Source organism: Scyliorhinus torazame, chromosome 17 (genome assembly GCF_047496885.1).
Source record: "Scyliorhinus torazame isolate Kashiwa2021f chromosome 17, sScyTor2.1, whole genome shotgun sequence".
Taxonomy (NCBI): domain Eukaryota; kingdom Metazoa; phylum Chordata; class Chondrichthyes; order Carcharhiniformes; family Scyliorhinidae; genus Scyliorhinus; species Scyliorhinus torazame.
In genome coordinates this window covers 88,865,935-88,879,742 of record NC_092723.1, presented here as the reverse complement: position 1 = coordinate 88,879,742, position 13,808 = coordinate 88,865,935, and the positions used below count along the sequence as shown (strand labels likewise).

Sequence of the window (13,808 nt, the reverse complement as noted above, 5' to 3'; positions counted from 1 at the left end):
GCGCCTAACCTTATTCTCACAATACTTCTGTGTGCTGGCACTGTGGTGTTGGGTGCTCTGAGGTACAGATGAACCAACACGGTTGTGATTGGTACAACGCAGTTTTATTCCAACTTGGTATTTACAGATCTGTCTTGGTACTCAGCAGGTGGTGACTGTGTGAGTGTCTTGTTAATCAGGTCCTATCCTTGTCCTTGTCTCCAGATGGACTGGCCACCAGGTGTCGTGTTTCTTGTCTTATACTGTGTCTGCTCTTGTCTGTGATTGGCTGTCGTGTTATGTGTGCTAATTGGTCTGTTGGTCTATCTATCATGTGTGTGTTTGAATATCATGACATCCCCCATTTTTTACAAGATTATGTGCCTCCGTGGTTATAAATATGAATGTGTCCTGAGTGCAGCTAAAGGTGTGTGTGCGTGATATTTACAGCATGTACATGTGGCGTAACTATATACAAGGGGCGATGTCAGGTGTGGCATGCTAACGAGGTACCATAACAAAAGAAGAAAAAGTTTGAAGTGTGGTCCGGTCAAACGAGATCTGGAATGATAAAACAGTAACATGTTACAATACAATAGTTGCTAAACTTTGACGTGTGAACAGTCTCATAAGTCCAGTCTAGTAGGTGGGTGACGAATTTGGGTTGACCGCCTCAAGGATGGGTCGAGAACCACCGGCTGAGGTACGAGCCTGGCCACGGGTGGCGACAGAAGGGGCATGGTATATGGCAGCTCCACGAAGTCACTATCAGGAACCAGTGGAGGACACGGCGTCTGTGTATGGTTTCGTTGCGAGCGTGGAAGTAGGCGAAGGGCTCGCTGATTGCGCCTACTCACGGATCCATCCGGCATGCGTACCAGGAACGAGCGGGGAGCCACGCGTCGGAGAACTTCGGCAGGTGCTGACCAGCCACCGTCTGATAGATGAATGTGGACGTTGTCTCCAGGGGCCAGGGGGGGAAGATCAGTTGCCTTTGTGACGTACGATCTCTTCTGGCGATCACGCTGCAGTTGCATCCTATGCAGTACCGGAGCATGGTCTGTTGTTGGTGCCAGGATGGAAGGCACAGTGGTTCTGAGGGTGCGACCCATCAGCAGCTGTGCTGGCGAGAGACCCGTGGTTAGCGGGGCCGAGCGATAGGCCAGCAGGGCGAGGTGAAAGTCCGATCCGGCAGCAGCAGCCTTGCAGAGGAGCCGCTTGGCAATGTGAACTCCCTTCTGGGACAGTGAAAACAGTGCGGGAGGAGAGAGAGCCGGGACAGTGAAAACAGCGCGGGAGGCGAGTGAGCCGGGAAATTGTAAACAGCGCGGGAGGTGAGTGAGCCGGGACATTGGAAACAGCGCGGGAGATTTAAAAAGCGCGGGAGCTGCGAGTCGGAGCGGAGATTTTAAAAGATTGTGGCCTAGTTTCGGGAGCCGTTCGGAGGAGAAGGAGCAGTCTCTGTCAGGGAGAGAACCTGAGAACATCTAACACACTCAGAAGGTAAGTAAGTGATTTTTACTCATTTTACTTTTATACCTTTTTCAAATTGTGTGTGTCGGGGGGAAACTGAAGTGACATCACAGAAAAGCTGTGGCCTGAGTGGCTGGTTGGGAATCTACACTAAATTAAAAAAAATTAAGCATTGGTAACTAATTAAACATAATTACTTAATTATAATTTAGAGGGGTATCTAAGCCAGAGATCGGAGAGTACTATATTTAGCTTTCGCATTTCTATTAGAAATCTAGTGCTAGGAAACAGATAGTTAACAGTAACTTTGAAAACATTTTAAAAATAAATATTTTTTTAAATGTTTAATTTTAATTTTAATTAATTGACGCAATGTCAGTTAGAGGGGTGCAGTGCTCTGACTGTGAGATGTGGCAGGTCCAGGAGGCTTCCAGCGTCCCGGATGGCTTCATCTGCAGAAAGTGCACCCAACTGGAGCTCCTCACAGACAGCATGGTTTGGTTGGAGCAGCAATTGGATGCACTTAGGAGCATGCAGGTGGCGGAAAGCGTCATGGATCGCAGTTATGTAAATGTGGTCACACCCAAGGTGCAGGCAGAGAAATGGGTGACCACAGTAAAAGGCAGGCAGTCAGTGCAGGAATCCCCTGTGGTTGTCCCCCTTTCGAACAGGTATACCCCTTTGGATACTGTCGGGGGGGATAGGCTATCAGGGGAAAACAGCAGCAGCCAGAGCAGTGGCACCACGGCTGGCTCTGATGTTCAGAAGGGAGGGTCAAAGCGCAGAAGAGCAATAGTAATAGGGGACTCTATAGTCAGGGGCACAGATAGGCGCTTCTGTGGACGTGAAAGAGACTCCAGTATGGTATGTTGCCTCCCTGGTGCCAGGGTCCAGGATGTCTCCGAACGGGTAGAGGGCATCCTGAAGGGGGAGGGCAAACAGGCAGAGGTTGTTGTACATATTGGTACTAATGACATAGGCAGGAAGGGGCATGAGGTCCTGCAGCAGGAGTTCAGGGAGCTAGGCAGAAAGTTAAAAGACAGGACCTCGAGGGTTGTAATCTCGGGATTACTCCCTGTGCCACGTGCCAGTGAGGCTAGAAATAGGAAGATAGAGCAGCTAAACACGTGGCTAAACAGCTGGTGTAGGAGGGAGGATTTCCGTTATCTGGACCACTGGGAGCTCTTCCGGGGCAGGTGTGACCTATGTAAGAAGGACGGGTTGCATCCAAACCGGAGTGGCATAAATATCCTGGCCGCGAGGTTTGCTAGTGTCACACGGGAGGGTTTAAACTAGTATGGCAGGGGGGTGGGCACGGGAGCAATAGGTCAGAAGGTGAGAGCATTGAGGGAGAACTCGGGAATAGGGACAGTGGGGCTCTGAGGCAGAGCAGACAGGGAGAAGTTGCTGAACACAGCGGGTCTGGTGGCCTGAAGTGCATATGTTTTAATGCAAGAAGTATTACGGGTAAGGCAGATGAACTTAGAGCTTGGATTAGTACTTGGAGCTATGATGTTGTTGCCATTACAGAGACATGGTTGAGGGAAGGGCAGGATTGGCAGCTCAACGTTCCAGGATTTAGATGTTTCAGGTGGGATAGAGGGGGATGTAAACGGGGAGGCGGAGTTGCGCTACTGGTTCGGGAGAATATCACAGCTGTACTGCGGGAGGACACCTCAGAGGGCAGTGAGGCTAAATGGGTAGAGATCAGGAATAAGAAGGGTGCAGTCACAATGTTGGGGGTTTACTACAGGCCTCCCAACAGCCAGCGGGAGATAGAGGAGCAGATAGGTAGACAGATTTTGGAAAAGAGTAAAAACAACAGGGTTGTGGTGATGGGAGACTTCAACTTCTCCAATATTGACTGGGACTCACTTAGTGCCAGGGGCTTAGACGGGGTGGAGTTTGTAAGGAGCATCCAGGAGGGCTTCTTAAAACAATATGTAGACAGTCCAACTAGGGAAGGGGCGGTACTGGACCTGGTATTGGGGAATGAGCCCGGCCAGGTGGCAGATGTTTCAGTCGGGGAGCATTTCGGTAACAGTGACCACAATTCAGTAAGTTTTAAAGTACTGGTGGACAAGGCTAAGAGTGGTCCTAGGATGAATGTGCTGAATTGGGGGAAGGCTAATTATAACAATATTAGGTGGGAACTGAAGAACATAGATTGGGGGGCGGATGTTTGAGGGCAAATCAACATCTGACATGTGGGAGGCTTTCAAGTGTCAGTTGAAAGGAATTCAGGACCAGCATGTTCCTCTGAGGAAGAAGGATAAATACGGCAATTTTCGGGAACCTTGGATAACGAGAGATATTGTAGGCCTCGTCAAAAAGAAAAAGGAGGCATTTGTCAGGGCTAAAAGGCTAGGAGCAGACGAAGCCTGCGTGGAATATAAGGAAAGTAGGAAGGAACTTAAGCAAGGAGTCAGGAGGGCTAGAAGGGGTCACGAAAAGTCATTGGCAAATAGGGTTAAGGAAAATCCCAAGGCTTTTTGCATGTACATAAAAAGCAAGAGGGTAGCCAGGGAAAGGGTTGGCCCACTGAAGGATAGGCAAGGGAATCTGTGTGTGGAGCCAGAGGAAATGGGCGAGGTACTGAATGAATACTTTGCATCAGTATTCTCCAAAGAGAAGAAATTGGTAGATGTTGAGTCTGGAGAAGGGTGTGTAGATAGCCTGGGTCACATTGAGATCCAAAAAGACGAGGTGTTGGGTGTCTTAAAAAATATTACGGTAGATAAGTCCCCAGGGACTGATGGGATCTACCCCAGAATACTGAAGGAGGCTGGAGAGGAAATTGCTGAGGCCTTGACAGAAATCTTTGGATCCTCACTGTCTTCAGGGGATGTCCCGGAGGACTGGAGAATAGCCAATGTTGTTCCTCTGTTTAAGAAGGGTAGCAAGGATAATCCAGGGAACTACAGGCCGGTGAGCCTTACTTCAGTGGTAGGGAAATTACTGGAGAGAATTCTTCGAGACAGGATCTACTCCCATTTGGAAGCAAATGGACGTATTAGTGAGAGGCAGCACGGTTTTGTGAAGGGAAGGTCGTGTCTCACTAACTTGATAAGAGTTTTTCGAGGAGGTCACTAAGATGATTGATGCAGGTAGGGCAGTGGATGTTGTCTATATGGACTTCAGTAAGGCCTTTGACAAGGTCCCTCATGGTAGACTAGTACAAAAGGTGAAGTCACACGGGATCAGGGTGGCAAGGTGGATAGAGAACTGGCTAGGTCATAGAAGGGAGAGAGTAGCAATGGAAGGATGCTTTTCTAATTGGAGGGCTGTGAACAGTGGTGTTCCACAGGGATCAGTGCTGGGACCTCTGCTCTTTGTAGTATATATAAATGATTTGGAGGAAAATGTAACTGGTCTGATTAGTAAGTTTGCAGACGACACAAAGGTTGGTGGAATTGCGGATAGCGATGAGGACTGTCAGAGGATACCGCAGGATTTAGATTGTTTGGAGACTTGGGCGGAGAGATGGCAGATGGAGTTTAATCCGGACAAATGTGAGGTAATACATTTTGGAAGGTCTAATGCAGGTAGGGAATATACAGTGAATGGTAGAACCCTCAAGAGTATTGAAAGACAGAGATCTTGGAGTACAGGTCCACAGGTCATTGAAAGGGGCAACACAGGTGGAGAAGGTAGTCAAGAAGGCATACGGCATGCTTGCCTTCATTGGCCGGGCCATTGAGTATAAGAATTGGCAAGTCATGTTGCAGCTGTGTGGAATCTTAGTTAGGCCACACTTGGAGTATAGTGTTCAATTCTGGTCGCCACACTACCAGAAGGATGTGGAGGCTTTAGAGAGGGTGCAGAAGAGATTTACCAGAATGTTGCCTGGTATGGAGGGCATTAGCTATGAGGAGCGGTTGAATAAACGCGGTTTGTTCTCACTGGAACGAAGGAGGTTGAGGGGAGACCTGATAGAGGTCTACAAAATTATGAGGGGCATAGACAGAGTGGATAGTCAGAGGCTGTTCCCCAGGGTAGAGGGGTCAATTACTAGGGGGCATAGGTTTAAGGTGAGAGGGGCAAGGTTTAGAGTAGATGTACAAGGCAAGTTTTTTTTACGCAGAGGGTAGTGGGTGCCTGGAACTCGCTACCGGAGGAGGTGGTGGAAGCAGGGACGATAATGACATTTAAGGGGCATCTTGACAAATACATGAATAGGATGGGAATAGAAGGATACGGACCCAGGAAGTGTAGAAGATTGTAGTTTAGTCGGGCAGCATGGTCGGCACTGGCTTGGAGGGCCGAAGGGCCTGTTCCTGTGCTGTACATTTCTTTGTTCTTTGTTCTCCGCCTTTCCATTGGACTGGGGATGCAGAGGGCTGGACATCACGTGTGTGAAGGCATACGAGGCGGCAAAGGACGACCATTCATGGCTGGCAAAACAAGGCCCATTGTCCGACATGACAGTCATCGGAATGCCGTGGCGAGCAAAGGTGTCTTTGCAGGCCCTGATGACAGCAGACGACGTCAGATCGTGTAGGCGTATGACTTCTGGGTAATTGGAGAAGTAGTCCATGATGATAACATAGTCCATGCCAAGCGCGTGAAATAGGTCGACACCCACCTTCGCCCAGGGGGACGTCACCAGCTCATGGGGCAGAAGCGTCTCAGGAGGTTGCGCCGCCTGAAACCTTTGGCAGGTTGTGCAGTTGAGCACCATGTTGGCAATTTCGTCACTGATGCCCGGCCAGTATACCGCCTCTCGGGCCCTCCGTCTGCCCTTCTCGACCCCCAAGTGGCCTTCTTGTATTTGATCGAGAACCAGCTGGCGCATACTGTGCGGAATGACAATCCTGTCTAGCTTCAGAAGGATCCCATCAATGATGGCTAGGTCGTCCCGTACATTATAGAACTGCGGGCACTGCCCTTTGAGCCATCCTCCCGTCATGTGGCGCATCACTCGCTGTAAAAGGGGGTCGGCCGCTGTCTCTCGGCGTATGCGGGCCAGACTGGAGTCGTCAGCCGGCAGATTTGCCGCTGCCAAGGCCACCTGTGCCTCGACCTGACATACGAACCCCTCCGCATCTGGTGGCGTACTCACTGCTCGGGATAGGGCATCCGCCACAATGAGGTCCTTCCCTGGAGTGTAGACCAGTTGGAAGTCATACCTCCTGAGTTTAAGTAGGAGGCGAGGGGTCATGTCGTTCAGATCCTTGTTTATTGTGCTGACCAGGGGGCGGTGGTCAGTTTCGACCGTGAATCGTGGAAGACCATAGACATAATCGTGGAACTTGTCCAAACCGGTTAGCAAGCCCAGGCATTCTTTTTTGATTTGCGCGTAGCGCTGCTCCGTGGGGGTCATAGCCCGTGATGCATAGGCAACCGGGGCCCATGACGACGTGTATTCCCTCTGCAGGAGCACTGCTCCAATGCCGGATTGGCTGGCATCAGTTGAGATTTTGGTGGGACGAGCTGTGTCGAAGAACGCCAACACTGGTGCCGTGGTGAGTTTGTGTTTGAGCTCCTCCCATTCCAGCTGGTATGTATGTTGCCACTGGAACTCTGTAGATTTTTTTACGAGATGGCGCAGAATCGTTGTGTGGGAGGCAAGGTTGGGAGTGAATTTCCCTAGGAAGTTGACCATGCCAAGGAATCGTAGGACAGCCTTCAGGTCGGCCGGCCGCGGCATGGCTGTGATGGCGCTCACCTTGTCTGCATCCGGACAGACCCCTGACCGGGAGATGTGGTCCCCCAGGAACTTCAATTTGGTCTGGCCAAAGGCGCACTTGGCTCGGTTGAGGCGCAGGCCGTTTTCCCCTATGTGGGCAAAAACGCGTTGGAGACGATGTATGTGCTCCTGCGGTGTGGTGGACCAGATGATGACATCGTCCACATATACGCGCACCCCTTCGATGCCTTCCATCATCTGCTCCATGATTCTGTGGAAGACCTCGGATGCCGAGATGATGCCAATTGGCATCCGGCTGTAGCAGAATCTGCCGAAAGGGGTGTTGAAGGTGCATAGCTTTCGGCTGGACGGGTCCAGTTGGATCTGCCAAACCCTTTTAGAAGCATCCAGTTTTGTGAGTATCTTCGCTTGGGCCATTTCACTGGTGATCTCCTCCTGTTTAGGTATGGGATAGTGTTCCCGCATAATGTTATTATTTAGGTCTTTGGGGTCTATACAGATGCGGAGCTCGCCAGAGGGCTTCTTGACACACACCATGGCTAGGACCCCTTGTTCCTGGAGATCCTGCAGCTGCAGCTTGAGGCGGTCTTTAAGTGGCGCAGGAACCCTGCGAGGTGCGTGAACGACCGGGATGGCGTCCGGTTTGAGGCGAATTCGGTATGTGTATGGCAGTGTTCCCATGCCTTCGAATGCCTCCTGGTTGTGGGCGAGGAGCGATTGGAGCTGTGCGTTGAACTCAGCATCCGGGAAGTCAGATGTGTCGTCTGGAGAGAGACACAGAATTTTTTGTACAAGGTGGAGAGCCTTACATGCCTGTGCGCCCAGCAAGGAGTCCTTCGATGAGCCAACTATTTCGAACGAGAGTGTGACCGTGTGTGTTCTGTGTGTCACCTGGAGCTGGCAGGATCCCATGGCCGGGATAACGTTCCCGCTGTAGTTGACCATCTTGCACCGGGATGGCTGGATTGGTGGTCTGACCTTCATGGCATAGAATGCTGACCATCCTATGAGGTTGGCGGATGCGCCAGTGTCCAGGCGGAAAGTGATCGACGATCGGTTGACCGTCAGGGTGGCACTCCATTCATTGGCCGGATTGATGGTGTTGACCCGGTTCACATCAATGACCGCAACCCGGAAGGCGTCTTGGTCATCTGTGTCGTTGGGTTGGATGTCCTGATGTGGAGGCTGGATGGTTTGCACGTGTCTGCGAGGTTGTCGGAGCTGTGGAGGATCCATCGGTTGAACCGCTCGACAGTAAGCAGCGTAGTGGCCCATCCTGCCACAGCGTAGGCATTGTCAGGTTTTTGCAGGACATTGCCCTTTTAAATGTGCAGCTCCACAGTTGCCGCACGTCATGGTGTTCGTTACGCCACTGCGCATGCGCAGTTCGGTTTTGCGTCGGGCGCGCCTGCGCAGTGCGTCCCTCGATGTTGCCGTTGGTTTTGGCACACACAAACGCGGGAGACCTCAAAAAGCGCGCGAAACGACCGCCCTCGTCCGGGCCGCGGGCCGGGAGAAACTCGATTGCCTGGATGCGTTCGGCCTCATGGGCGGCCTGGCTTGCCGATTCGATCACTTGGGACCCCCTCTGTGCCGATTCGGTCGCCTGAAATTGGGCAAAGCGGCTGGTCGCATTTTCATGCAGGACACAGGCTTCCACTGCAGATGCTTAGGTCAGGCCTTTAATTTTAAGAAGCTGCTGGCGTAGGCCACTGGAGGCAACGCCAAAAACGATCTGATCCCGGATCATGGACTCTGAGGTGGTGCCGTAACCGCAGGACTGCGCCATTATGCGGAGGTGCGTCAGAAAGGGTTGAAAGAGCTCTTCCTTACCTTGCAGGCATTGCTGAAAGATCTACCTCTCAAAGCTTTCATTGACCTCAACGTTGAAGTGCTGGTCGAGCTTGAGGAGGACCGTGTCATATTTAGATTTGTTCTCGTCTTCCGCGAACACCAAGGAGTTGTATACATCGATGGCGTGCTGACCTGCGGTAGTGAGGAGCATGGCAATCTTTGTTTCGTCCGAGGCACCCTGTTTTTCGTTGGCTCACATGAACAGTTCGAATCGCTGCTTGAAGAGCTTCCAATTGGTGCCCAGGTTCCCAGCGACTTGCAACGGCTGCGGCTTGTTGTGGGTGTCCATGGCTCAGGATGGCAGATTTGCTGGCAGGTATCGATCCACTCACTGGTATCATGTGGTGTTGGGTGCTCTGAGGTGCAGCTGAACCAACACGGTTGCGATTGGTACAACGCAGTTTTATTCCAACTTGTTATTTACAGATCTGTCTTGGTACTCAGCAGGTGGTGACTGTGTGAGTGTCTTGTTAATCAGGTCCTGTCCTTGTCCTTGTCTCCAGATGGACTGGCCACCAGGTGTCGTGTTTCTTGTCTTATACTGTGTCTGCTCTTATCTGTGATTGGCTGTCGTGTTATGTGTGCTAATTGGTCTGTTGGTCTATCTATCATGATGTGTGTGTTTGAATATCATGACAGGCACAATTAGAGAATTGGCAATGGAGTGCGGCTTTGATTTCGTTACGGCCTCAACCACCAAGTAACTCGCCTCCTTGCACATTATAGAGACTCATTCTCACTCCATCATAGTTCATTTTGTTTTCAGGTGCTTGAAATGCTGTGTATATTTTCTGGAGAGTGAACAGTGTTTTGTATTCAAAGGGCACGTCAACTTGCTTGGTACCATTGTGGCGTTTGAGAGCTTCTTCCTGCAAATGAGGTATCCTGGGTTAAGGCATCACCAGTCCATGAAAATCCGAAGAGCAATTAGCTATCGCTGTATTGTCTGTATGAACCTCACCTTTTTTTCTCCCGAGGTTGTTGATTTGGCCACATCTGAATCAGAGCAGGATTCTTCACTTCTCTTCAAAATCTTAGCCATGGCAATCTGTGACTGAACACATCATACTGCACAATAAATGCCCTCAGAAAAGAACAAAGAACAATACAGCACAGGAACAGGCCCTTCGGCCCTCCATGATCCCAACCGTAGCCAAAACCCTCAGCACTTCATTGTGCCATATCCCTCTATACCATCCTACCCATGTATTTGTCAAGATGCCTTTTGAACGCCGTTAATGTATCTGCTTTCACAACCTCCCCTGGCAACGCGTTCCAGGCACTCACCACCCTCTGCCTAAAAAAACCTGCCTCGCGCACATCTCTAACCTTTGTCCCACGGACCTTCAACCTATTGTGACTGGCCACTCCACACTGGGAAAGAGTGCCTGCCCATCCACTCTATCCATGCCCCTCATAATCTTGTAGACCTCAACCTCCGTCGTTCTAATGAAAACAGTCCGAGTCTATTCAGCCGCTCCACATAGCTAACACCCTCCAGACCAGGCAACGTCCTGGTAAACCTCCTCTGCACCATCCAAAGTCTCCACATCCTGCTGGTAGTGTGGCGACCAGAATTGTGCGCAATATTCCAAGTGCAGCCTTACCAAGGTTCGATAGAACTGTAACATGACTTGCCAGTTTTTATACTCGATGCCACGTCCAATGAAGGCAAGCATTCTGTATATTTTATTGGCTACCTTCTCCACTTGTGTTGCCACTTTCAAAGATCTGTAGACCTGCACGCTCAAGCATCAGCTTTAGCTCTTTGGCTGTACCAAGCAGAACTGCTGCAAAGATGTGCCCATGCCCCCACAGCATGGAGTTACTAACCTTCAGTTGCCTGCTCAGACCTTCGGGGCTTAAGATCTCTGACTGCTCGATCTCCTCCCGAGCCCACTTCCCTTGGGTCTGCTCCCTGCCGCTCTTGCTCTAATTGGAGCCTGTTTTTCCATCCCTTAACTTTATTGGTTCCTGTTCTGACCCCTCGGCTTCTCTTTCTTGGAACTTCTTTTTTGGACTTCTCCCTGTCCTCCCTCCCCCTTTTTGGGGCTTCTCCATGTTCCCATCTCTTGTCCCTGAGTTTCCGCGCGCACACCTGAGTTTTCTTTCTGTGTGCAGACACAGGGCCTGCAAAAATTCCAAATTGCGCATGTGAAGCCTATCGGGAGACCTGAGGTTGATTAGGATTTGGAAATGCAGACCTCCAAGCTCGAGGTGATGGTAAATTGGATTTCCAAAAACATATGTGTATTAATAATTCTGAAGCTTATTCCCGGCACACTTGGGCAACCTTCATGGCACACCATTCCGCTGGGGGCACTGGTTGTGAACCACTGGTATGACTGAGTAGATTGGAGGTGACAGCTCGCCCACCTTCATTTAGGCAGGCATGGTGGCACAGTGGTTAGCACTGCTACATCACAGTGCCAGGACACAGGTTCAATTCCAGCCTTGGGTGATTGTCTATGTGGAGTTTGCACATTCTCCCTGTGTCTGCGTGGGTTTGCTCCGGGTGCTATGGTTTCCTCCCACAGTCCAAAGATGTGCAGATTAGGTGGACTGGCCATGCTAAATTGCTCCTTAATGTCCAAAACGTTAGAACATAGAACAATACAGCGCAGTACAGGCCCTTCAGCCCACAATGTTGCACCGAAACAAAAGCCATCTAACCTACACTATGCCATTATCATCCGTATGTTTATCCAATAAACTTTTAAATGCCCTCAATGTTGGCGAGTTCACTACTGTAGCAGGTAGGGCATTCCACGGCCTCACTACTCTTTGCGTAAAGAACCTACCTCTGACCTCTGTCCTATATCTATTACCCCTCAGTTTAAAGCTATGTCCCCTCGTGCCAGCCATTTCCATCCGCGGGAGAAGGCTCTCACTGTCCACCCTATCCAACCCCCTGATCATTTTGTATGCCTCTATTAAGTCTCCTCTTAACTCTCCTTCTTCTCTCCAACGAAAACAACCTCAAGTCCATCAGCCTTTCCTCATAAGATTTTCCCTCCATACCAGGCAACATCCTGGTAAATCTCCTCTGCACCCGCTCCAAAGCCTCCACGTCCTTCCGATAATGCGGTGACCAGAACTGTACGCAATACTCCAAATGCGGCCGTACCAGAGTTCTGTACAGCTGCAACATGACCTCCTGACTCCGGAACTCAATCCCTCTACCAATAAAGGCCAACACTCCATAGGCCTTCTTCACAACCCTATCAACGTGGGTGGCAACTTTCAGGGATCTATGTACATGGACACCTAGATCCCTCTGCTCATCCACACTTTCAAGAACTTTTCCATTAGCCAAATATTCCGCATTCCTGTTATTCCTTCCAAAGTGAATCACCTCATACTTCTCTACATTAAACTCCATTTGCCACCTCTCAGCCCAGCTCTGCAGCTTATCTATGTCCCTCTGTAACCTGCTACATCCTTCCGCACTATCGACAACACCACCGACTTTAGTATCGTCTGCAAATTTACTCACCCACCCTTCTGCGCCTTCCTCTAGGTCATTGATAAAAATGACAAACAGCAACGGCCCCAGAACAGATCCTTGTGGTACTCCACTTGTAACTGAACTCCATTCTGAACATTTAGGTGAGGTTATTGGGTTAGGGGATATGGTGGGGGTGCGGGCTTAGATAGGGTGCTCTTTCGGAGGGTCGGTGGAGACCCGAATGGCCTTCTGCACTGTAGGGATTCTATGATTTTGTTCTCCTATTCTCCAAAAGCTTCAAATTGCAAATGGGATGGAATCTTCAACCTGCCCATTAATTGGTTTAAAAGGATCAGTCACCCAGAAGGATAGGGCACTTGCATGGTCCTTGGACTTTACTGAATTATTAAATAATGAAATGATTTCTAAAGGTTTTGATGTGATGCATCAATTTGAAGGTCATAAAGTTAGTAATGGTGTGTTGTTTTTAAACAGATGATGATTATTATGATGAAGATGATGAAGATGATCCAGACACTCTGAAGGATCCATTGTATCAAGTCGATTTACAGGTATTTGGAGTCAGCATTAAATGGGATGAGATGGGAATGTTTAATTTTGCCCTGATTACAGCAGAAATGTGAGCTGTATAATGCTGTAAAGGGCTTACAGAGACAAGGGAAGAGATTTGTGTTGCACATGCGCGTCTTGAGGGAGTTGGTGAACATTGGGGAATTTCAATGGGTGGCACAGTGGTTAGCACTGCTGCCTCACAGCACCAGGGACCCCGGTTCAGTTCCAACCTTGGGTGACTGTGTGGAGTGTGCACGTTCTCCCCGTGTCTGCGTGGGTTTCTTCGGGGTGCTCCAGTTTCCTTCCACAGACCAGTGTAGGTGGAGTTATGGAGATAGGGTGAGGGAGTGGGCCTAGAAAGGGTACTCTTTCAGAGAGTCCGTGCAGGCTCAGTGGGCCGAATGGCCACCTGCACTGTACGATTTCTATGGTTCTATGGAACTGAGGCAAATATGGGGGAAGCCTAGCCACACTTTCCAACTACACCCTCAGCAGGTGATGGAGAATGAGAGATTGGTGGGTGAGGGTTGTGGACAATGGGGACGGATGATCCAAGCAGGGTGGGCTGCAGATCAGAGAGGGTGACTGCGGATTGGAGAGAAGGGGAGGGCACAATGGGGGAAAGGGAGGGCAGGAGAGCCGCAAAGAATATCTTTCTTTACAAGCAGGTGGAATGGGTTGTCAGGAATTATAATTTAGTTGAAAATACTCAAAAGGACATTAAGAAAAAAGCTAAAGGTGGACAGCTGGCTGGATAAGAATGGTCTATCGGGTCAAGATTCCAGGAGGTTCCTTCCAATAAATCCTCATATTTTACTGTCTGGTTGGGAA

At 50.0% G+C, this 13,808-nt stretch overlaps 1 protein-coding gene across 4 annotated transcripts in view; it reads left to right on the top strand.

Annotated features, from left to right (window-relative positions):
• The window catches only part of ipo9 (importin 9), a 267,453-nt gene that overhangs the window by 252,390 nt on the left and 1,255 nt on the right, over nucleotides 1-13,808 (top strand). For all 4 annotated transcript variants that reach the window (XM_072480721.1, XM_072480720.1, XM_072480719.1 and 1 more), the window contains one exon: nucleotides 12,900-12,976. In XM_072480721.1, the coding sequence (XP_072336822.1) occupies nucleotides 12,900-12,976 (77 nt within the window). The remainder of the gene's footprint in view (nucleotides 1-12,899; nucleotides 12,977-13,808) is intronic.